Raw genomic sequence first — 23943 nt, 5'->3', positions numbered from 1 at the left:
TTCCAAGAAGGATTTCCATGAAATTTATTTAAAATATGCAATAAATACAAATGAAGGTGCACTTTCTTTGCAGTGTACTCCTCACTAAACATTTATCAGATCAATAAATAGTTGAATAATTACGTGCATTTAAATACAGAATCTGTAATATATATATAATATATACACACACAATAGTGCAAAGCCTGGCTGACCACCACACTGCTGTCAGAGGAACCGTCTCTGACAAGGTCGCCCAACAGTTTCTTAGCTGCAAGTAATTTGTTGGTAATTCTTCAAACCCCACGTACTGTACCAGATTGGAATGGACCTTCCACTATCAATTGGGTGCGATGTGGGAGGAGGCACCGAGCTGTTGGGCCGAATGACTCAACTCCCTTGACTGGGCTCTGCTCCTCCTCTCTGTGATAGTAGGCATCTGGTCTTCTGAAGAAGCGAAAGGAAAGCTATCAGAGGTGGGACGAACCAAGTGACAGGCAGGTGGTGTGTGCCGACCGGGTAGCCTCCGCGACATGGCGGAGCATTGAGGACGGAGGGAGCAATGGAAACGGGAAGCAGCTGGAAGATCAAGTGGAGCTGACGCCCGCTCTCCGTCTCACAGCCAGCTCGTGGTTTGAGTTTTTGGACCAGCTGCAGGGGCTTGAGAAGCACCTGCGAACCGCCAGCACCTTTGACCTCCTCCTCCTGGGCCCTGCATTGTCCTGGAACCTGGCGACGGGTCCAGGTAAATCTGGGCACAGGGGGATCAAGGGTAAAGGAAACACTGGAACAAAAGCAAAATTCTGCGGACGCTGAAGATATGAAATATAAAGCAGGCGCTGGAGAAGTTCTGTGGAGGAAGGGAACCGGCGTTCCCGTTTCGAGCCCAAGGCGACTTCTTCAGAGCTCCCAGGAGTCACACAGGACTGGAAACCTGAACACCATCTCTCCCCACAGACGCTGCCAGACCTGCTGAGTTTTCACAGCACTTTGTTATTGAAACGGCAGAATAATTTGAAACGCCCCCCCCCTCCCCACCCCAAGTCGCTAAGCTCAGCAGTTTGTCTTTGCGTTCTCGCAGACAGCGGTTGATGTGGGCAGCAGGAAAGCACAGTGGTTAGCACTGTTGCTTCACAGCTCCACGGTCCCGACTTGGGTCACTGTCTGTGCGGAGTCTGCACATCCTCCCCGTGTGTGCGTGGGTTGCCTCCGGGTGCTCCGGTTTCCTCCCACAGTCCAAAGACGTGCAGGTTAGGTGGATTGGCCGGGATAAATTGCCCTTGGTGTCCAAAAAAGGTGAGCTGGGGTTACTGGAATAGGGTGGTCTTAAATAGGATGCTCTTTCCAAGAGCTGGTGCAGACTCGATGGGCTGAATGGCCTCCTACTGCACTGTAAATTCTATGATTCTCTGTCGCAATGACCTATCTGTATCAGGGGCCTTGCGCCTGCTTGATGAGAGTGATGAGGCCTCCGGTTATTTAGATTTGAGGCAATTCTTACACAAAGAGATGGCCCAGGGTGAAAAGTGGACCCTTCCGCCTTTTATCGTGGTTTTCAATCCCACCAGAATCAATTTTCTGACAATGTTTTGACAATTGTGCAGCAAGTCTTTGGCCAGTGTGCATGAGGTGTCCAACTGGATTAAACTCCCCAGCAAGTTGGTGTCTGTTAAATGTTAAATATCCGTGATGTTGACTATCGCCAAAGTCTTTCCCTTAAGTACAGAACTATGCACACAATTATTCTGAATGTTGCCTTGGATCAAACGCTGGTTCCCTTGAATGGTTAAAATGTCTGACGAAAGTTCCTTTCTCTCCATCAAGGGGAGCGGTCACGAGGGATGCTTTTGTTTTTGTTTTGGAGGCTGGGTGATACCTTGATTTGTTTTTAAAATGTCTCTGGTGCAGTGGGGATGTTGAACAGAGCTGCCCCTCCCCTGGTCAGCGTGGGTCGGTTCAGCAACTGGGCGCAGCGGCGTTGGAGTCCAAGTGACGACGCAGGTGTTGAGCAAAGTTGGCTTGGCTTTGGGAAAGAAGCTGGTCGATCAGAGACTTGGGCAGCCAACCCTGAGACAGGGGAAGAGTACATGGTTCAATCAATCAGATATCTCTCAGCGAAAGCGTTCCCCTCTGCAAACTGACAGGAATAAAGGGTGCCAGGTTTTTGCACACTATTGCTTTTCCTAGATTTCTGTTTCCGGATACAGGATAGGCCATTCAGGAGCGGAATGAGGAGGGACGACTTCACTCCGAGGGTGGTGATCCTGTGGAATTCTCTACCACAGAGAGCCGTGGAGGTCAAGTCACTGAATATATTTCAGAAGGAAATGACTAGATTTCGAGACTCCCAGTGGTGTCGAGGGGTGTGGGGGGAGAGAGTGCAGGACTGTGGCAAGCTTGCGACTTTTTGCAGTGCAGCACGTGTAAAATGTGGCTGGTGACATTTTATTCATGACTAGCTTAATGTTGAAAAGGGGGTGGCACAGTGTTTAGCACTGCTGCCTCACAAGTGCTGGGGACCCGGATTCCATTCCGGCCTCGGGTGACTGTGCGGAGTTTGCACGCTCTCCCCGTGTCTGCGTGGGTTCCCTCCGGGTGCTCCGGTTTCCTCCCACAGTCCAAAGATGTGCAGGTTAGGTGGGTTGGCCGTGATAAATTGCCCTTAGTGTCCAAAAAGGTTAGGTGGGGTTATTGGGTTACCGGGATAGGGTGGGGCTCTCAGCGGGGCGGTGCAGACTCGATGGGCTGAATGGCCTCCTGCACTGGGAATTCTATTCTATAGTCCAAGAACAGGCTACCTTTTCAAAAAATATTTTTTATTCTCCGTTTTCACATTTTCTCCCAAATTTACACCCAACAATAAACAATAATCAGTAACAAATATGTCAATCCCCATATCAATAACAACGATCCCATCCTCCCACCAAACCCCAAACATTAGCCCGCATGTTCACATAAACAAATGACAAAAAGGAATTAGGGATCACCCATAGTCGCCATTAACACATACAGCCCCCCTCCCCCCAACCCTCCCAGCCCCCAACCCGCCTAATGTTCGATGTGATCCAATTCTCGAAAGTGCATAATGAATAACGTCCATGAATTGTAGAATCCCCCCATCCTTCCCCTCAGTTCAAATTTGACCTTCTCAAGCATCAAGAATTCCAGCAGGTCCCCCCGCCACGCCAGGGCACAGGGTGGAGAGGTTGATCTCCACCCTAACAGGATCCGCCTTCGGGCGATCAATGAGGCGAAGGCTACAACATCTGCCTCCGCTCCCGCTTCCAACCCCGGCTGGTCCGACACCCCGAATATGGCCTCCCGGGGGCCCGGGTCCAGTTTCACGTGCACCACTTTAGAGATTACCCTAAAATCCTCCTTCCAGTAATCCTCCAGCTTTGGACAGGACCAAAACATATGAACATGGTTTGCGGGCCCCCCCGCTACGTTCACACACATCTTCTACCCCCTCAAAGAATCGGCTCATCCTCGCCCATGTGAGGTGCGCTCTGTACACCACCTTCAGCTGTATCAGCCCCAACCTCATACACGAGGTGGAGGCGTTCAACCTCGGGAGCTCCTCACACCAGAACCCCTCCTCCATACCTCCTCCCAATTCTTCCTCCCACTTTGCTTTGATCCCTTCTCACGGCGCCTTCTCCTCCTCCTAAATAGCCCCGTAAACTACCCTCTTCTGCAGTCCCCCTGTCGTCTGCACCTCTCCAGCAATGTGAAAGCCGGCTCTACTGGGAAGCTCTGTATCTCCTTTCTGGCAAAGTCTCGAACCTGCATTCATCTTCGTTCCCAGCTCCTTCAATCCCGCAAAATGACCCCCAAGAAATACATCTTTTAGTGTCCTGATTCCTTTCTCCTTCCATCTCCGAAAATTTTCAGCCCACTTCCCTGGCTCAAATCTATGGTTAAGAACAGGCTACCTTGACTAATTATGCAGCCTTGCTGAAAATAGTATTGTTTCCATCGGCCGACTATATATCTCTGGCTTGCACCCACTATTCAATTCTTTGACCTCTCCAAGTTTCTCCATGCGGGGACTGCAGTCGACCCCCCGGAACTGTTAAGCTGCCATCTCCAGCCGGCTTACCTTCAGATCGATGCTGAGGAGCCATGTGAACTTGGTCTTGCTTGGGTCATCGGCAGAGGGGCGAAGGACGATGCAGGTGGGCCCGTTCTCAGCCCTGCAAGGCGAACAAGGTAGGTCAGTACATCTTGTAAAGTCGCAGACTTGGATGGAAACCAGATCACGCGGCAAGGGAATGTGGGAATGGATCGCACTCAGCATGTCTCTGTCCCCAGTTGCCTGATTGAGGCCAGGGATTTGTCCGGAGCTTCCAACCCTGATCACCATTTAAATTACCCGAAGACCGATGGGATGGTTTGTGACAGCGTCTTTAACAGAGTGAAACCTGCCACAACGTTGGCAGGAGCGTTTTCAAAGCCACATTAAAATATGTTCAGGCAGATGACTTATCCATCGGGTAGATATGGTGTAGATAGTCTGCAACCTTTCCCCTTGGTAGAAGGGCCAACAACCAGGGGGCATAGACTCGAGGCAAGGGACAGGAGATTGAAACAATTTCAGGAAAAACATTTTCACCAAGAGGGTGGTGGGAATCTGGAACTCGCTGCCCGAGAGGGTGGTAGAGGTGGGAGTCCTCAGAACATTGGAAGAAACATTTGGACGAGATCTTGAAACGCCATAGCCTACAAGGAGACGGGCCAAGTACTGGGAAATGGGGTGAGAGGAGACGGGCGTTGGATGGCTGGCACAGGCACGATGGGCTGATGGGCCTCCTGACTGTGCTGTACATGCTAAGTTGAGGGAGGCGTTGAGCAGTGTCCCCAGTGGAGTGAGGAGAGGCGGAGAGCTGTCGGGATAGGGTTCCAGTGCTCAGGGTCTAAGGCAGCTGAAGGCAGAGCCAACAAATGGGTCGAAGATGGAAATCGGGTGGGATGGATGTTGTGGAGCTGTGTTTGGAGGAGTGCAGAGATGCTGGGCCGGGGAATATTCGAGAGACATGAGGTGGGTCTGGGGCGATGCAAGGAGGGGTTGGAAAACCGACATTATTTTTTTGAAGCGGAGACATTGTTGGAGTGGGAGCCGAACTGGACAGGCAACCAGGCACTAACCTGGTAGCTGCGACCAGTCTGGAAGGAGCAGAAACCAGAAGCAGAGGACAATATCCAGATGTGTAATTTATCTGCATGTACAATTTTACATGTCTGTTTAATTTAGCCACGACCTGTTGCCCATCTCCTGGGGCCAGCCAGCCGGCGTGTTACCTGATGAAACCGTTCTGCTTGGGCATCATGTCGGAGTGGGTAGACATCCCAGCGAGGAAGCAGGTCGAGCCCCTCCTCCTGGAGCAGCGCACGCTGACAAAGTCCCTGGGGCTGACGATGTTGCCCGCTGTGTCGGCAGAAACCTCGTGGGTGATCATCGTCTCGTTGTTGATCTTCCTCAGGATCTGAACATTTGGGTCAACAATAAGGGAGGGGCGGGAGAGGGTGGAATTAAGCTGGGGTTCCAGTCCGGTTCAAAGCCCGGGGGCGGGCAATTGCAGCATTGTGGGGCGCATCGCAACAACTCGACATGTTAAATGCATTCTCATCTCCCCCCTCCCTCGCTCCCCCCTTGTGCCAAAATTATGTCAATCTGTGACCTTGGTGCCTGTGCCTCCCCTCTGTCCTGACCACCACCCTGGAAGCCAAAGAGAATTCTGAACACCTTTGTTAAATCTCTCCTTAACCTCGCTCTTTTCTTCTTTCTGAAGGTTTTCTGATTACGGGAGAGTTCACTCCATGAACTTGCAGCCCAGGCCCCAGAGTTATAGCAATCCGCTTTGAAGAGACAATAAAATCGGGTTTTCTTTGATTAATAATAATCTTTATTAGTGTCACCAGTAGGCTTACAATAACACTGGAATGAAGTAACTGTGAAAAGCCCCTAGTCGCCACACTCCTAGTCGCCTGTTCGGGTACACAGAGGGAGAATTCAGAATGTCCAATTCACCTAACAGCACGTCTTTCAGGACTTGTGGGGGGAAACCGGAGCACCCGGAGGAAACCCACGCAGACACGGGGAGAACGTGCAGACTCTGCGCAGACAGTGACCCAAGCCGGGAATCGAACCCGGGTCCCTGGCGCTGTGAAGCAACAGTGCTAACCACTGTGTTACCGTCTGCCCACAGAGCAAAGTTTGCAGAAGTTGCTTCGGATAAGCAACTTGTTGGAAGTTTTCAAAACCTTAGTCCCACCAACAAATTGCCCTATTGTTGGATGGGCAAGGTGGAACAAGAGGGCAAAACATTAAATGAAAACTGGCAACGCCATTTAAAAAAAAAGGAAGTTCTGCGTGCCTTCATTGCTGGCAAGGTTGGCCCTTCTTTTTGAACCATTGCCACTCTTGTGGTCAGACAGGGGAAGGATGGTAATTTTCCTTGTCGGACTTGAGTCTGCTTACTCCACTCCCCAAAATGTGCCTGTTGTGCAGGCGTTCCTCCCGTTCCCCCCATTTCAACCGTGCTCCATTTTAACCCATGGATAGTACATAGTTTCTCCAACCATGACCTGGAGATAAAGTCCACTTGTATCTCCACTGGGGGCTTGTGACTTGGTCTTTACTCATGCAAGTTGAAATGATCAGAAATAACTTACACACACATCACGCATTTCACAACCACCAGGCACCTCAAAGCCCTTCGCCACAGCTGGGGCACCTATGGAAGTGCAGTCGCTGTTGTAATCTGGGACACGCAGCAGCCAATTCCTGCACAGCAAGATCCCGCAAAAGGGCAATGCGATAATGACAAAAGGAAGCTTTTTTTGCGAATGTTGATTGAGGGGGGGGGGGGGGGGGGAGAACTCGCGTTTAACAACGTGAATTTTTCTTCGCAGTGGAGCCCACACAATCTTTTACACCCCGGCCAGCGGGCAAATTTAACGTCCCCTCTGAGAGACGGCAGCTCCCGTCAGGGCAGCACTCCCTCAGCGCCGCACCGGAGTGTCGGCCTGGAGGCTCAAGCCCTGAATCGGATCATCCATTGATCCGAGCCCCTGGGTTGGACCTCGCCGCCACTTTGCAAGCGATTGTGGGGTTCACTGTGTCCCCCTGGACTATTGAGCCATGGGAGGGTCTATTAGTCTCTCGGCTGGTTTTGAAGTGGGGGCATCCCTTACCTTCACTTCTTTAACGCTTGGGTTCCACTCTCCCATTTGTTCGATTTTGTCATACAGTTCGCTGTAGAGTAGATCTGAGGGCTTGTCCATCACGACCTCGAGCTTGAAGACTTTGCCAATATCGGGAAGCATCTTGCTGACCACCTTATCGCCATTGGTCTGCCAAAAATTGCACCATGTTAACCCCTTGGCTCAGTTAACAAACAAGAAAGGGCCATTCAGCCCCTCGAGCCTGCTCCCCCATTCAATCAGGTCATAGTTTGCTCCTCCCACTCTAATTGCCTGCCTTTGTTCCCTCTCCTGTCCTTAACCAACACCAAACTTTTTTTTTTAAATTTGTTTTTATTCAAAGTTTTTCAATAGTTTTTACAAGCCACTACAAAAAGAAAACCAATAAAAAGAAAACATAGCTAACAAAACAAGGTGGGGTATCTGCCCTTTACAAATGAAGTCAGTCCACCCCCCTTTGGTTTGCTGCTGCTGACCTCCACCTAACGCTCCGCGAGAAAGTCAAGGAACGGCTGCCACCGCCCGGAGAACCCCTGCACCAACCCTCGCAAGGCAAACTTTATCCTCGCCAACCTGAGGAACCCCGCCATGTCACTGACACAAGCCTCCACGCTGGGGGGCTTCGCGTCCCTCCACATTAACAAGAGCCTTCTCCGGGCTACCAAGGAGGCAAAGGCCAGAACTCCGGCCTCTTTCAACTCTTGCACTCCCGGAGGGTCTGACATCCCAAATATCGCTATCCCCCAGCTTGGTTTTACCCGAGTGTCCAAGACCTTGGACATAGCCTTTGCGAAGCCTTTCCAAAATCCTGTAAGTGCCGGGCATGCCCAGGACATATGGGCATGGTTTGCTGGGCTCCCTGAGCGCCTCACACACCTGTCCTCCACCCGAAAGAACTTACCCATTCTCGCCCCTGTCATATGCGCCCGGTGCACCACCTTAAACTGAATCAGGCTCAGCCTGGCGCAGGATGAGGAGGAATTGACCCTGCCTAGGGCGTCAGCCCACAGGCCCTCACCCAGCTCCTCCCACTTGCCCTTCAGCTCTTCCACCGAGGCCTCCTCCGCCTCCTGCAGCTCCTGGTATTTGTCCGATACTTTGCCGTCCCCCACCCACACGCCCACATACCCTGTCCTGTATCCTCCAGGCCGGTAACAATGGAATTTCCCCCACCTGCTTTTTCACGAACGCCCGAACCTGCATGTACCTAAAGATATTCCCTGGGGGCAACCCAAATTTCTCCTCCAGCGCCCTCAGACTGGCAAAAGTCCCATCAATGAACAAGTCCCCCATCCTTTTGATACCCGCCCTGTGCCAGCTTAGGAACCCCCCGTCTATTCTACCCGGAACGAACCTGTGATTTTTCCGTATCGGTGTCCAGACTGAGGCCCCTACCTCCCTCCTGAGCCGTCTCCACTGCCCCCAGATCCTCAGTGTCATCGCCACCACCGGGCTCGTGGTATACCGCGTCGGCGGGAGCGGCAACGGTACCGTTATCAGTGCCCCCAAGCTAGTATCTTTACAAGGCGCCACCTCCAACCATTTCCATGCTGCCCCCTCTCACTCCATTACCCATTTCCCAATCAGAGATACATTCGCTGCCCAATAATAGCTGCATTGCGCTCCAAGAACAGTCTCTTAATCAGTCTATAATCTTGTTTGCCCACACAGTACCCGCTTGAAAAAGGACTTGGGGATGAGAATGGGCAGGCACTGGAAGACGAACTAGAACCTAGGGAGGACCGTCATCTTTACGGAATGCACCCTGCCCACCAGGGAGAGTGGCAACATGTCCCACCTCCTAAAGTCCTCCATCCGATCCACCAGCCGCGCTAAATTGAGCTTGTGCAAGACACCCCCAGCTCTTAGCCACCTGGATGCCCAAGTAGTGAAAGCTCCTCTCCACCATCTTGAGCGGGAGCTCTCCCAGTCTCTCTTCCTCGCCCCTCGCATGTATCACAAAAAGCTCGCTTTTCCCAACATTCAGCTTATACCCCGAAAAGTCTCCACTAATCTGCATGACCTCCCCCATCCCCTCCACCGGAACCCCAATGTACAGGAGCAAGTCATCCGCATACAGTGAGACACGATGCTCCCCCCCCCCCCCCCCCCCCCCCCCCCCCCGAACCAGCCCCCTCCAGCTTCTGGACCCTCAACGCCATGGCCAGCAGCTCGATCGCCAGGGCAAACAGCGGGGGGACAGGAGGCACCCCTGCCTCGTTCCTTGATATAATCTAAAGTACTCCGACCGCAGCCGGTTCGTCGACACACTCGCTACCGGGACCTGGTACAACAATTTGACCCACTCTATAAATTTCTCTCCAAACCCAAATCTGCCTCACGCTTCCCACAGGTACTCCCACTGCACCCGATCAAAGGCTTTCTCCGCGTCCATTGCCACCACTTCTGCGTGTGTGTGTCCCCCTCCGAGGGTATCGTGATCACATTCAGGAGCCTCCGCACATTCGTATTCAACTGCCTGCCCTTCACAAACCCCGTCTGATCTTCATTAATCACTCCCGGGACACAGTCCTCAATCCTAGTGGCCAAGATCTTGGCCAACAGCTTGGCATCCACATTCAGGAGCGAGATCGGCCCAGAGGAGCCGCATTGCAGCGGGTCCTTATCCCGCTTGAGGATAAGCGAGATCAGAACCTGCGACATCGTCGGGGGAACGATTCACTTTTCCTTAGCCTCATTAAAAGTTCTCAAGAACAGCGGGCCCAACAGCTCTGAGAATTTCCTATAAAACTATGGGATACCCATCCGGTCCTGGGGCCTTGCCCGCCTGCATACCCCCTAACCCCTTAACCAGTTCCTCCATCTCAAATCGGGGCCACAATCCCTCTACCCGCCCCTCCTTCACCTTTGGAAACCTCAGTTGGTCCAGGAACTGCCTCATCCCAACCCCACCGGGGGTTCTGACTCGTACAATTTACCACAGAAGTCCTTGAAGACCTCGTTAATCTTTGCCGAGCTCAGCACCGTGTCCCCCCCCCCCCACCCATCTCTAATTCCCCCAATCTCCCTGGCCGCCTCTATCTTCCGCAGTTGATATACCAGCATCCGACTTGCCTCCTCCCCATACTCATGCACCGCTCCCTGTACCTTCCTCAACTGGGCCTCAGCCTTCCCCGTGGTTAGCAAGTCAAACTCCGCCTGCAGGCTCCGGCTCTCCTTCAGCAACCCCTCCTTGGGGGATTCCGCATACCTCCTGTCCACCCTAAGTATCTCCCCCACCAGTCTCTCCCTCTCCATCCTCCCCCCCTTCTCCCTGTGAGCCCTGATTGAAATGAGCTCCTCCCTGACCACTGCCTTCAGCGCCTCCCAGACCACACTCACCGAAACCTCCCCATTATCATTGGTCTCCACATAGCTTTGGATGCACCTCCGAACCCGCCCACAGACCTCCTCATCCGCCAGTAGTCCCACATCCATTCTCCAGAGGGCGTTGGCCTCTGTCCTCCCCCAGCCCCAGCTCCACCCAGTGCGGGGCATGGTCCGAAATCGCAATGGCCGAATACTCCACCCCCTCCACTCTCGGGATTAGCGCCCTACTTACGAAAAATAAATCCGCGAGTGAGCCCTGTGCACATGGGAGAAGAAGGAAAACTCCTTCGCCCTTGGCCTGGCAAATCTCCACGGATCCACTCCCCCCCCCCCCCCCCCCCAATCTGGTCCATAATCCCCCTCAGGACCTTGGCCGCTGCCGGCCTCTTACCCGATCTCGACCTAGACCGGTCCAGTGCCGGGTCCAGGACCGTGTTAAAGTCGTCCCCCCCCCCATTCCCAAACTGCATGATTCCAGATCCGGAATCCAGCTCAGCATCCGCTTCATGAACCCTGCATCGTCCCAGTTCGGAGCATACACATTCACTGGCACCACCCGAGCCCCCTGCAACTTGCCACTCACCATAACATATCGACCCCCCCTTATCCGCCACAATACCCGCCGCCTCAAATGCCACCCGCTTGCTCACCAAAATTGCGACCCCCCCCCCACCGTTCTTCGCATCCAGCCCTGAGTGGAACACCTGCCCCACCCATCCCTTCCTCAGCCTGGTTTGATCCGCGATCTTCAGGTGCGTTTCCTGTTGCATGGCTACGTCGGCCTTTAGCCCCTCTCTCTGCGAAAACGCACTGGCCCTCTTGACCGGCCCATTCAGGCCTTTCACCTTCCACGTGATCGGCCAGATCGGGGGGCTTTCCCTGGGAGAATAGTCGACAAGTGTCAGAAGTATCAGCAGGCTGAGTATCAACCTGTTTGAACCTCCTCATGAACCAACTCGTGCTGGGGTGGCACTAAAAAAAAAAAAATTAATTTAGAGTACCCAATTTTCTTTTTCCCCAAATAAGGGGCAATTTAGCGTGGCCAATCCACCTCCCCTGCACATCTTTGGGTTGTGGGGGTGAGACCCACTCAGACACGGGGAGAATGTGCAAACTCCACACGGACTCGAGTCCTCAGCGCCGTGAGGCAGCAGTGCTAACCACTGCGCCACCGTACTTTAACCTGGAGCTTCTGACTTGGAAGTGGGGACACTGTCCATTGAACCACAAGACCAGCCCCCCCCCCCCCCCAACCATTAACATAGAAAATAGAAGCAGGAGGAGGCCATTCGGCCCTTCGGGCCTGTTGCCCCATTCATTATGATCATGGCTGATCATCAAGTTCAATACCCTGATCCCGCCTCCCCCCCCCCCCCCCCCCCCCCTCATATCCCTGGATCCCTTTCACCCCAAGAGCTGTATCTAATTCCTGCTTGAAACCACACAGCGCTTTGGCCTCAGCGACTTTCTGTGGAAGTGAATTCCACAGATTCACCGCTCTCCGGGTGAAGAAATCTCTCCTCACCTCAGTCCCAAAAGGTTTACCTCTTATCCTCAAACTATGACCCCTAGTTCTGGACTCCCCCACCATCGGCAACATTCTTTCTGAATCTGCCCTGTTAGAATTTTGAAACTTTCTATGAGATCCCCTCTCACTCTTCTAAACTCCAATGAACATAATCCTAACTGATTTAGTCTCCCCTCGTATGACAGTCCCGCCATCCCAGGAATCAGCCTGGTAAACCTTCGCTGCACTCCCTCCACAGCAAGAACATCCTTCCTCAGGTAAGGACACCAAAACTGCCCACAATACTCCAGGTGCAGCCTCACCAAGGCCCGAGAAGTATGTGGACATATTGAAGACCAGTGAATTACGTTAAATTTACAGCACGGAATAAGGCCAGTGAGCTGGGTCTGTGCTGGGGGTTATGCTTTAAGTGGGCCTCCCAGCTCTCTCCATCGAACCCCGTCAGCATCACATTCTACTTTCAAACAGGACTGACACAAATCAGGGTGCGATAGAGTGAAGATATCCTTTTCATTCGGGTCGATGCCATGTCTTATGCTCACCGAACTAGTTAAATTTAGTTTTGCAAACCCAGACGTTGGAAGCTCGACTGTTTTGGCATCACGTCACATTACCCTTCCCAACTTTTTCCATTGCAAACCTGGGGTCTTGGGTGGTGACTTTGTGCACTTTAATTTCACTGAGCTACATCTCTGCCTCTTGCTTTGGCCGACTCCTTCCTGAGAGGCAAGGTGCTGGCGGAATAGAAACTTGACAGCAGTACTTACCGCCTCGATCTCGGTCTTCCATCCACTTGCATCTTGAAGGATGGAGATGGATTTATGAAGAGCTTCTTCACCCTGTTCAACGTAGGCCATTTCTGCCTCGGAGTATGGTTTCTCTTCAAGCCGACAACCTGGTTTGGGAATGGGAGGAGGGGGAGTGATAGAAAGCAAAATAAAATGATGCAAAACGGACTTTGAGAATCCTTGTTAAAAAGAGAACAGTTTGATAAGTTGGTGCTCCATTCCCCAGCATCTGACACTCCCCACGGTCAACAACAGTGCAGGGCCCTCATGTCTGATGTGTTATTGAGGCAGCAAATCCCTCAATTCCACCAATTGAGATTTTCCCACATCTTTTGTCCCCCTACCACTTGCTCTGAGGAAGCACAGCTCTGAGGATTTCCAAACTGGCAATTCTTTCTTTGTGTGTTCAGGGCACTAATCCAACTGACTCTAATGAGCTCAACCTCATTGATGAATGAATGGGACGGGAGTGCAATTTGACATGAAAACCCTGCAGCCTGGGAGGAGACCATTAGTCAATTGCACCGGTGCTGGCCCTTTCCAAGATCCATCTGATTCAACTCACTCTTCCTCTCTCTCTCCCCCCCCCCCCCCCTCTTTTCGCACTGATCGGCAATTCCTCTTCTTTTTGAGTGTGAATCCAATAGTCTTTTGAAAACTCTTATTGTGGATGGTAACAGAAATCTCTCCCCTTGGCTCAGTTATTATCATGTGGCCACCCTGATTATTTACATGGAATGGATAGAATAGAAGCCGGCTGTCCAGCCCACACCTAATGTTGATGCACCATAGGCGCCATCTTCCTCTTCATTAAACTCTTATCACCCCAACCTTCTATTTCTTTCTCCCTCGTGTGTTTATCCAGTCTCCCCCTGAAATGCACCTGCACGATTCACCTCGTGCAATCCATATTCTCACCGCCCTCGGTGCAAACTCAATGTTTCTCCGAAATCCTTTATCAGATTTATTGATGACCACATTACAGTTCTGGTCTGTGATTTTGGTCTCCGCTGCATGTGGGAACGTCCTCCCCTTCAGTAATTTTTAGATCACCCTTCATGTCCTCTCCTTGCTGGAGGAATCAGCCTCCGGGAGGGAGGGGATTCCAGAGGAGGTTCACAAGAATGATCCCCAGAGTTGAAGGGCTTGTCGTACGAGGAACGGTTGAGGACTCTGGATCTGTACCCGTTGGAGTTTAGAAGGATGAGGGGGGAACTGATTGAAACTTACAGGCTACTGCGAGGCCTGGATAGAGTGGACATGGAGAGGATGTTTCCACTTGTGTGAAAAACTAGAAGCAGAGGACACCATCTCAGACTAAAGGGACGATCCTTTAAAACAGAGATAAGGAATTTCTTCAGCCAGAGGGCGGTGAATCTGTGGAACTCTTTACCGCAGAGGCCAAATCACTGAGTGTCTTTCAGATAGAGATAGGTCGTTCCTTGATTAATAAGGGGATCAGGGGTTATGGGGAGAAGGCAGGAGAATGGGGATGAGAAAATATCAGCCAAGCTCGAATGGCAGAGCAGACTCGATGGGCCAAATGGTCTAATTCTGCTCCTATATGGCTTGTTCAATCTTCCCTGTTCAATATCACCTCTCAGGTCTGGTATCAGCCTTTCCTAAGTCAAACAAACAAAGAACAAAGAAATGTACAGCACAGGAACAGGCCCTTCGGCCCTCCAAGCCCGTGCCGACCATACTGCCCGACTAAACTACAATCTTCTACACTTCCTGGGTCCGTATCCTTCTATTCCCATCCTATTCATATATTTGTCAAGATGCCCCTTAAATGTCCCTATCGTCCCTGCTTCCACTACCTCCTCCGGTAGCGAGTTCCAGGTACCCACTACCCTCTGCGTAAAAAACTTGCCTCGTACATCTACTCTAAACCTTGCCCCTCTCTCCTTAAACCTATGCCCCCTAGTAATTGACCCCTCTACCCTGGGGAAAAGCCTCTGACTATCCACTCTGTCTATGCCCCTCATAATTTTGTATACCTCTATCAGGTCGCCCCTCAACCTCCTTCGTTCCAGTGAAAACAAACCGAGTTTATTCAATCGCTCCTCATAGCTTATGCCCTCCATACCAGGCAACATTCTGGTAAATCTCTTCTGCACCCTCTCTAAAGCCTCCACATCCTTCTGGTAGTGTGGCGACCAGAATTGAACACTATACTCCAAGTGTGGCTTAACTAAGGTTCTATACAGCTGCAACATGACTTGCCAATTCTTATACTCAATGCCCCGGCCAATGAAGGCAAGCATGCCGTATGCTTTCTTGACTACCTTCTCCACCTGTGTTGCCCCTTTCAATGACCTGTGGACCTGTACTCCTAGATCTCTTTGACTTTCAATACTCTTGAGGGTTCTACCATTCACTGTATATTCCCTACCTGCATTAGACCTTCCAAAATGCATTACCTCACATTTGTCCGGATTAAACTCCATCTGCCATCTCTCCGCCCAAGTCTCCAGACAATCTAAATCCTGCTGTATCCTCAGACAGTCCTCATCGCTATCCGCAATTCCACCAACCTTTGTGTCGTCTGCAAACTTACTAATCAGACCAGTTACATTTTCCTCCAAATCATTTATATATACTACAAAGAGCAAAGGTCCCAGCACTGATCCCTGTGGAACACCACTGGTCACAGCCCTCCAATTAGAAAAGCATCCCTCCATTGCTACCCTCTGCCTTCTATGGCCTAGCCAGTTCTGTATCCAACTTGCCAGCTCCCCCTGATCCCGTGTGACTTAACACCTTCTCCAGTTCCTCTGCTTGCTTTAATAATAATAATAATAGTCGCTTATTGTCACAAGTAGGCTTCAAAGAAGTTACTGTGAAAAGCCCCTGCTTTGTTTTCAGATGGGAGACGAGAACTGTAGTGCTGCAAAGTGTAGATTCCAACAAGTTCAACTGAACTTCTCTGCTTTTCAATTCTGTCTCTTTGAAAAGTGCAGCCCAGATCTTTGGGTTTTTTTCAAACCGAATCGACGTTTTTACTTTGTTTATCGATTCCCCTACATCCCTTTGATCCTCTATCCGCCTTACCACCTAAGGAGCAGATTGCCTCCCAATAGTTTCTAATAAAATGCAACACTTGTCCATATTGAAATACTTGTCCGTTCTGCAAAGTTTATTTTTTTCAGTCTGTCAACAGGTTTAGCGATTTCTTTGGCGAATACTTTAAAACACGAGTGAAAACTGAGGGCTCCAAACATCTGTACTCACTGATCAAGGAGCTCCTCCGGCGGGCCTTGTTCACCCAGGAGCTGGGCGCTTGGTGCTGAAGTCTGACCTGATTAAGTTTGTGCCCAAGGGCCACCACAGCCGAATGCCTCAAACCTGAAGAAGACCAAAAGAAGAAAGGTGGTCATGTTTTTAAGCACAGAACCTTCCATCAAAAAATCCTGCCACTCTGAAAGTGCCAACACCATGCTATCCCCAGTCACCGCTCATGAGGGCACAGTTGCAGGAAAGTCGGGGACAACCTCAATCTCCTTCTCCAAACTGATGCGGCTTCACTCCCAGAAACACAGCGGGCCAAGAAACTCAGTCACCCGGTGGGACTTCCTCTGGCCACTCTGAAATAATGAGAGGGGGATGGGATTGGTGAACTGCGCACATTATCGAATCCCGACAATGCAGAAGGAGGACATTCAGCCCATCTGGCCTGCACCAACCGTCCGAATGTGTGCACCCGAGGGAGGACCCCCACCTCCCCATCCCCGAATTAATTGGAAAGTAACAATAGCTTATGCAAGGATGCTAATGTAAACCTTCTGAGTTCTAATTATGAAAAGCAGCAGCCAGTGCACTATGTGGGCGCAGTGGTTAGCACTGGGACTGGGGCACTCAGGACCCGGGTTCGAATCCCGGCCCTGGGTCACTGTCCATGTGGAGTTTGCACATTCTAAATCGCTGGCTTTGAAAGCAGACCCAGGCAGGCCAGCAGCACGGTTCAATTCCCGTCCCAGCCGCCCCGAACAGGCGCCGGAATGTGGCGACGATGGGCTTCTCACAGTAACTTCATTTGAAGCCTACTTGTGATTTCATTTCTCCCCGTGACTGCGTGGGTCTCACCCCCACAACACAATGATGTACAGGGTAGGTGGATTGGCCATATCTTTTTATTAAAACAGTTAATGCTAAATTGCCCCTTAATTGGAAACAAAATAATAATTGGATATTCTTTTTTTTTTAATTTAAATCGCCAGCCCCTTATCGTGGTGTCAAAACCCTTTCGTTTTTGAGATCCTTGATCTTTGAAACGCAAAAGCCAGTTCATGAACAATCTGCATTTGCCTCCACGCTGGTCAACAGAAGAGTTTCTTTTTTTCCCAATTCGGGGGCAATTTAGCATGGCCAATCCACCTAACCCTGCACATCCTTTTGGGTTGTGGGGGTGAGACCCACGCAGACACGGGGAGAATGTGCAAACTCCACACGGACAGGGAACCGGGGCGCAGAGGAAGAGTTTTAACAGTTCATCACTGTTTAATTCAGCCGGTATAATTACCTGTTAGAGTTCGGAAATGCTGGTAAGATATTGCAGCGCAGAGCTTGAAGGTGGCTGGTATCATCTTGTAGCTTGATCACTCTCTCACTCGGATCCTCTTGTGTTCCCTGACAGTTGCCTGGTTTTAAACACCCTGCAAAGGACACACTTGCGTCAGGTGCCAAGATTTATGGGTGGTGACCCGAACAATGTCAAGAACATGCTCGACAGCCAAGCTGAGTTGCCAGCAGTATTGCATGAAATTAACGAGCGTGATTTCTCAAGCTACAGTAAGGTTTGAGAGCTGGTCATTAATGTGTCCACCGCCACATTTTAAAGCAGGTTGAGCAATAAACATCCAGCTGGTCCTCCTCTGGCAGCGAGTGGTAAAGCGGGTGATTGTTACACAGCAAACATTTCACACCCTGGTTTATTGTGTTCTGTGTGAGGGAAGTTCCCTCTTGCACACGTTATCACGGTAAACCCAGAAGGTGCCTCGTGTGGAACCAGCTACTCCCAAATATCTTCACCGGTTTCCTTTTTTAATAAATTTAGAGTACCCAATTCATGTGGTTCTCCAATTTAGGGGCAATTTAGCACGGCCAATCCACCTGCCCTGCACATCTTTGTGTTCTGGGGGCGAAACCCACGCAGACACGGGGAGAATGTGCAAACTCCACACGGACAGTGACCCGGGGCTGGGATTCTCCGCAGCTTTCTGCCTGCGAGTCACATGAGGCCCAATTCTTGGCACACCAAACCCAATCCAAATGCAGTGCGCCACTCAGTCGTCCTCTTCCGAGGGCAACATGTTAAGTCGCGTAGCTTCATCAATGCGGAACCCGGCAGCAGTCCACAATTCTGAGACAAGCGGCTGGATTCTGGGGCTGTGGTTCCACGCCGGCGTGGGAACGGCAGCATTGTACGGCAGGAAGAAATGGCACAAAACGGCCACCGGTTCCCCGTTTTGCTGGGGGCGAGCATGCCGGAGGATTGCCGGGTCTGTGGCCGCTCGGGGAACCGCCCTGTGAAATAGTGCCCACCTCGTGCACCCCCTACAGTGCCCCCAGCCCCGAATAATGTCGCCCCCCCCCCCCCATTGTCCGCGGATCGGCCCTCCCCCAACTGTGGCGGAGCTGGACCGAGTCCGCAGCCGCCACGCCGAATTGGCCTGTGTCTGCGTGGGTTTCCTCCGGGTGCTCCGGTTTCCTCCCACAGTCCAAAGATGTGCAGGTTAGGTGAATTGGCCAATGATAAATTGCCCTTAGTGTCCAAAATTGCCCTTAGTGTTGGGTGGAGGTGTTGAGTTTGGGTAGGGTGCTCTTTCCAAGAGCTGGTGCAGACTCGCTGGGCCAAATGGCCTCCTTCTGCACTGTAAATTCAATGATAATCTATGATTAATCTAGGACAAAGGTTCGGCACAACATCGTGGGCCGAAGGGCCTGTTCTGTGCTGTATTTTTCGATGTTCTGTGTTCCTGACAGGCTGGGACCACACGCGACCGACGAGGTCGGGATCTCAGCCGGTCAGGGGCGTAGCTGAGGCCGTCGATACGTGGCGCGGAGTGCTCCTAGAGTATTGCGAAAGCGCCGCCCCCCCCCAGTGCAGGTATCATGGGCAATGATTTTCCCAACATTACATTTTACTGGGCTGATATCTTCAAAGTGCTCTGTCCTTTCTTTCTACCCTTTCATGTGATGTGAGCATCGCTGGTTGGCCAGGATCTATCGCCCATCCCGAATTGGGAAGGTGGCGGTGAGCTGCCTTCTTGAACCCGCTGCTGTCCCCCGAGGTGTAGGTACACCCACAGTGCTGTGAGGGAGGGAGTTCCAGGATGTTGCCCCAGTGACAGTGAAGGAACGGCCGATATATTTCCCAGTCAGGGGGGTGAGTGACGTGGAGGTGAAATGAAATGAAAATGAAAATCGCTTATTGTCACAAGCAGGCTTCAAATGAAGTTACTGTGAAAAGCCCCTAGTCGCCACATTCCGGCACCTGTTCGGGGAGACTGGTACGGGAATTGAACCGTGCTGCTGGCCTGCCTTGGTCTGCTTTCAAAGCCAGCTATTTAGCCCAGTGTGCTCAACCAGCTCCTGGTGTTGGGGGTCCCACATATCTGCTGCTCTTGTCCTTCTAGATAGTGGTAGTGGGCGTAGGTTTGGAAGGAGCTGTCTTGTGAGCCTTGATGAGTTCTTTAGTGCATCTTGCAGATGGTACACACGGCTGCCACTGTGCGGCGGTGGTGGAGGGAGTGAATGTTTGTGGGAGGGGGAGCAATCAAGCGGGGCTGCTTTGTCCTGGATGGTGTCGAGCTTCTTGGAGCTGCGCTCACCCAGGCAAGTGGAGAGTTTTCCATCACACTCCTGACTTGTGCCTTGTGGATGGTGGACAGGCTTTGGGGGGGGTCAGGAGGTGAGTTATTCACTGCAGGACTCCCAGCCTCTGGCCTGCCCTTGTAGCCACAGTATTCATGTGGCTGGGTCCAGTTCAGTTTCTGGTCAATGGGAACCCCCAGGATGTTGGTAGTTCTGTGAAGGTCTTATTTGTCATTTGTGAAATGAATCTTGGATGCAACGAACTCCACCAAAGAAAGGATCTACAATGGTGGTAGAATTACCCAATTTCAGTGGCCGAATGCTTGATCAAAGCATTGTCTGCTGCACAGTTAATACAAAAGTAGCCTGTGAACCCATGAACAAGTCTTGCCGTTCGCCAGTTGAGCCAGAATCTGTCACTTCAATACTCTCAGCTGCTTGCCCCCTCATGTAGATTCTCCAATTGGGCCGAGGCATTGAACTGCCTTCGTCTGATCTTCGCCACGATAGGCACGAATCAGCTTTCACAGCTTGGGAAGGGGAGTGTGTGGCAGTCAGGAGAAACCATACTTCCAGTCCGACCCCAGTGACACGGCAAGGTAACCCTGGCCTGCAGCCGTGGGGATGGTGGAGCCGACCCTGCACTGCGGTGAACTGGCCTGTGTTTTCACACTTCCCCAACCTGCCCGTCAAAATGACCCCAACACAGTTTCTACGACTTTCGGACAAGACCTGAAACCAGGTTAGACCTCTCAGCTGGGTGAAAAAGATCCCTCGGCGCTACTCTGAAGAAAGCAGGGGTGTTACTCCCGGGGTTCTGGTCAATATTGATCTGTCAGCCAAGGTAACGAAAACCAATTGCCCGATTGCTGTGATTCAGATCTTACCGTGCCCAAATTGGGTGCCTTGCTCCCTCCCTGACAACAGTGGCTGCACAATTTTTGTTGGCAGGTGCCCGGAGAGTGGGAAGGACACGGAACCCATCGCCTCAGGGAATAGTTGAAACTAGTATCATTAAAGCCTGAGAGGGAAATTGAGATGAAGGAATGGAAGGGGATGCGGACTGGCGGGAGGGGGGGGGGGGATGCCCATGAAAGGGGGTTATGAAGGGTGTGAAGGAAGGTACAAAGAGATGTGAGAGTTAGGGGGGGGGGGCTGAAAGGGGGGGGAACTGAAAGTGAGGGCCCTAAAGATGGGGGCCTCAGTGACCCCAGAGCAGAGTGTACCCACTTGGGGGGGAGGGGGTGGCGGACCCCCAAGCTCACTCAGAGATCAGGGCACCCTTTCGAAATGGCGGCCCGACCTCTGAGGAGCCAGCCTCGCCGGCGGGTTCAGCTGCCCACTGCTGAAGACATGGCCGAGCGTGGGCTGGACCCGGGAGAAACTCCCCGAGGACCAAAAAGGTGACCTTGAATTTCACTCTGTGGGCAGCAGGGTGGCCAGTGGCTATGCTGAACCCCGCGCAGGTCTGAACGACTGGCTCCCTTCACACATCAAGCTTTGCACTTGTTCACGTTGACTCCTTTGCAGTGGGCCCGAGCACGGCTGTGACACACCTAACTGGCCGGAACGAACATTTCCGGGATCTGGCATTGCAGAAGCCTGGCTTGGTCAGCCCTGGCTCCTCGCCCTGTGTCAATCTGACACAACTAAATGTGAAGCTGTCTGACAAGGTGATGTGCCTCTTCTGTCCATCAACAGCCTTGACTTCATCAATCAGGATGCAGTGAGCTAAAGTACTGGCCTTCAGATAAGATTGCCCGATAAGATATTTATTTTGACTCCACCTGCTGGGGTCAGCTTGATACAGTTCAAGGCGGTGCATCGGGCACACCTAACCAGGGCGCCCACCAGTGGGGGGTTTCCAGAGGTAGAGGATTGGTGCGAGTGGGGTCTTGCGAATCACACGCATACGTCCCCGTCTTGCCCTAAACCTGGGAGATTTGGGGTCTCCTTCTTCAGCCCCATGTCAGGCATTCTGGGGAGTGCGTTGGTGCCTTGCCCTCACTTGGAAAAGGTCAAGTATACGATGGGGGGGTCGGCATGAGGGTTCTACCCGAGACGACAGCCTCTCATTTCCTGTTTCGAGGAGCCGGCCACCGTCTTGCCTCGGTTGTTTTTCTTTGTTGGTATTGGGGGGGGGGGGGGCTGCAGTAGGTGTGTGGCTGAGTCTGCAATTGTATTTGTTGCGTCGTGTGAAACATTTTTCTCAATGAAAATACTTTTTCATGTAAATTCTGTTAATTTTGAGCCCTTGCTTCGGAATCAACTGCGTACGGGTTGCGTGCCTCAGACTCGTCCCCAATTCTGAAAATGCCAGGGATTGGGTCATGCAAGAAAGGTGAGGGCTAAACTTCCAGGTCGGCAGGAGAAAACTCTGCTGGAGATGTACAACTGAGGTGTGGCTGGAGTTAAATGTGGGTGCAGTAATGCCCCTCTTCCAAATGTTGCTTGACACTGCTCCTGTGAAGAGAACCCCACCGTCTGGAGGTTCCCCTCCAGGTGACACGCCACCCTGTCGTCCTTCACTGGCGCTGGGGCAACATTCTGGAACTCCCTCCCTAACAGCAGTGTGGGTGTCCCTACGCCACGCGGACTGCAGCGGTTCAAGAAGGCAGCTCACCCACCACCTTCCGAAGGGCCACTAGGGATGGACAATAGCCAATCAACGTCTCCCACACCCCATCAATTAATACACAATAGCCTGGAAACCTCAAGGTGACCAAAGAAGGTTTATTACAAGTTTGCTACTTTGGGAACCCCAAATCTCGGAAAGAAACACGTGGCACAAAGAAACGGAAAGAAGCCAAACTGAGTATCACGCCTTGACATTCAATGACATGACCACCACCGAATCCCCCACGAGTAACATCCTGGGCATTACCATTGACCAGAATCTGTGGGTACAAGAGCAGGTCAGAGCCCGGGAATCCTGCTGCCCGGCTCCCTCCTCCCCCGCCAAATCTTCTCCAATGCAGCAGGGACCCTCCCAGCTGACTCAAAGCCTCATCAGTGCCGGCAGCCGGTGACTAGTGGTGTCCCTCAGGGCTCGGTGTTGGGACCGCAGTTCTTCACAATGTACATTTCTGATCTGGAAGGAGGAACTGAGGGTATTGTTGCTCAGTTTGCAGATGGCACACAGATCTGTAGCTGGACAGGTCATGTGGAGGAAGCTGCAGAAGGACTTGGACAGGCGAGGAGAGTGGGCAATGAAGTGGCAGATGGAATACAATGTGGAAAGGTGTGAGGTTATGCACTTTGGAAGGAGGAATGGAGGCATAGACTATTTTCTAAATGGGGAAATGCTTCGGAAAGCAGAAGCACAAAGGGACTTGGGAGTCCTTGGTCACGATTCTCTTAAGGTTAACGTGCAGGTTCAGTCGGCAGTTCGGAAGGCAAATGCAATGTTACCATTCATGTCGAGAGGGCTAGAATACAAAACCAGGGATGTACTTCTGAGGCTGGATAAGGCTCTGGTCAGACCCCATTTGGAGTATTGTGAGCAGTTTTGGGCCCCGTATCTAAGGAAGGATGTGCTGGTCTTGGAAAGGGTCCAGAGCAGGTTCACAAGAATGATCCTTGGAATGAAGAGCTTGTCGTATGAGGAATTAGGGCAGCATGGTAGCATCGTGGTTAGCACAGTTGCTTCACAGCTCCACAGTCCCAGGTTAAATGCCTGGCTTGGGTTACTGTCTGTGCGGAATCTGCACGTTCTCCCCATGTGTGCGTGAGGTTCCTCCTCCGGTTCCCTCGCATAGTCCAAAGATGTGCAAGTTAGGTGGATTGGCCATGATAAATTGCCCTTGGTGTCCAAAAAAAAAGGTTGGGTGGGGTTACAGGGATAGGGTGGAGGTGTGGGCTTAAGTAGGACTAAAGGGACGATCCTTTAAAACAGAGATGAGGAGGAATGTCTTCAGCCAGAGGGTGGTGAATCTGTGGAACTCTTTGCCGCAGAAGGCTGTGGAGGCCAATTCACTGAGTGCCTTTATCAATGTGGCAGGGGCAAGGCATGGACTGTCTCAGAACGATGATGCCCCCCCCTCCCCCCAATGACAGTTCTCCATCGAGGGCCCCCCCCGCGAAATCCAGCCATGGTAACAGGTCAGCATTATAGGCATTCCCCTCAAACCCCCAAATAAATGCCATCAACGGCACCCTCTAGACTTACCGATACAATCTCCAAGATTGATTGGCCGTCCTTGGTTTCAAAGTAGCAGTCGTCTTCCTTTGGGGTTGCAAGTTTCTAACATCCTATTCCACTCGATCGCTGGAGGATTGGATAGTTTCAGTATGTTT

The 23943-nt window shown here is 51.8% G+C and overlaps 1 protein-coding gene across 1 annotated transcript; it reads right to left on the bottom strand.

Moving 5' to 3' along the window:
• star (steroidogenic acute regulatory protein) lies at nucleotides 1–23885 on the bottom strand. Its single transcript, XM_072485594.1, has 8 exons — nucleotides 23816–23885; nucleotides 17354–17486; nucleotides 16066–16179; nucleotides 12811–12938; nucleotides 7177–7335; nucleotides 5281–5465; nucleotides 4082–4175; nucleotides 1–2046 (listed from the first exon to the last, which is right to left on the bottom strand). Exons 2-8 carry the CDS (start codon nucleotides 17415–17417, stop codon nucleotides 1936–1938), a joined length of 855 nt encoding a protein of 284 aa, XP_072341695.1. The 5' UTR covers nucleotides 17418–17486; nucleotides 23816–23885; the 3' UTR covers nucleotides 1–1935.
• Between the last annotated feature and the right edge of the window lie 58 nt (nucleotides 23886–23943).

The sequence above is a fragment of the Scyliorhinus torazame genome, chromosome 20 (genome assembly GCF_047496885.1).
Source record: "Scyliorhinus torazame isolate Kashiwa2021f chromosome 20, sScyTor2.1, whole genome shotgun sequence".
NCBI classification, from domain to species: domain Eukaryota; kingdom Metazoa; phylum Chordata; class Chondrichthyes; order Carcharhiniformes; family Scyliorhinidae; genus Scyliorhinus; species Scyliorhinus torazame.
Note: the sequence above shows the minus strand (reverse complement) of the source record. Positions and strands in the feature narration are given on the sequence as shown.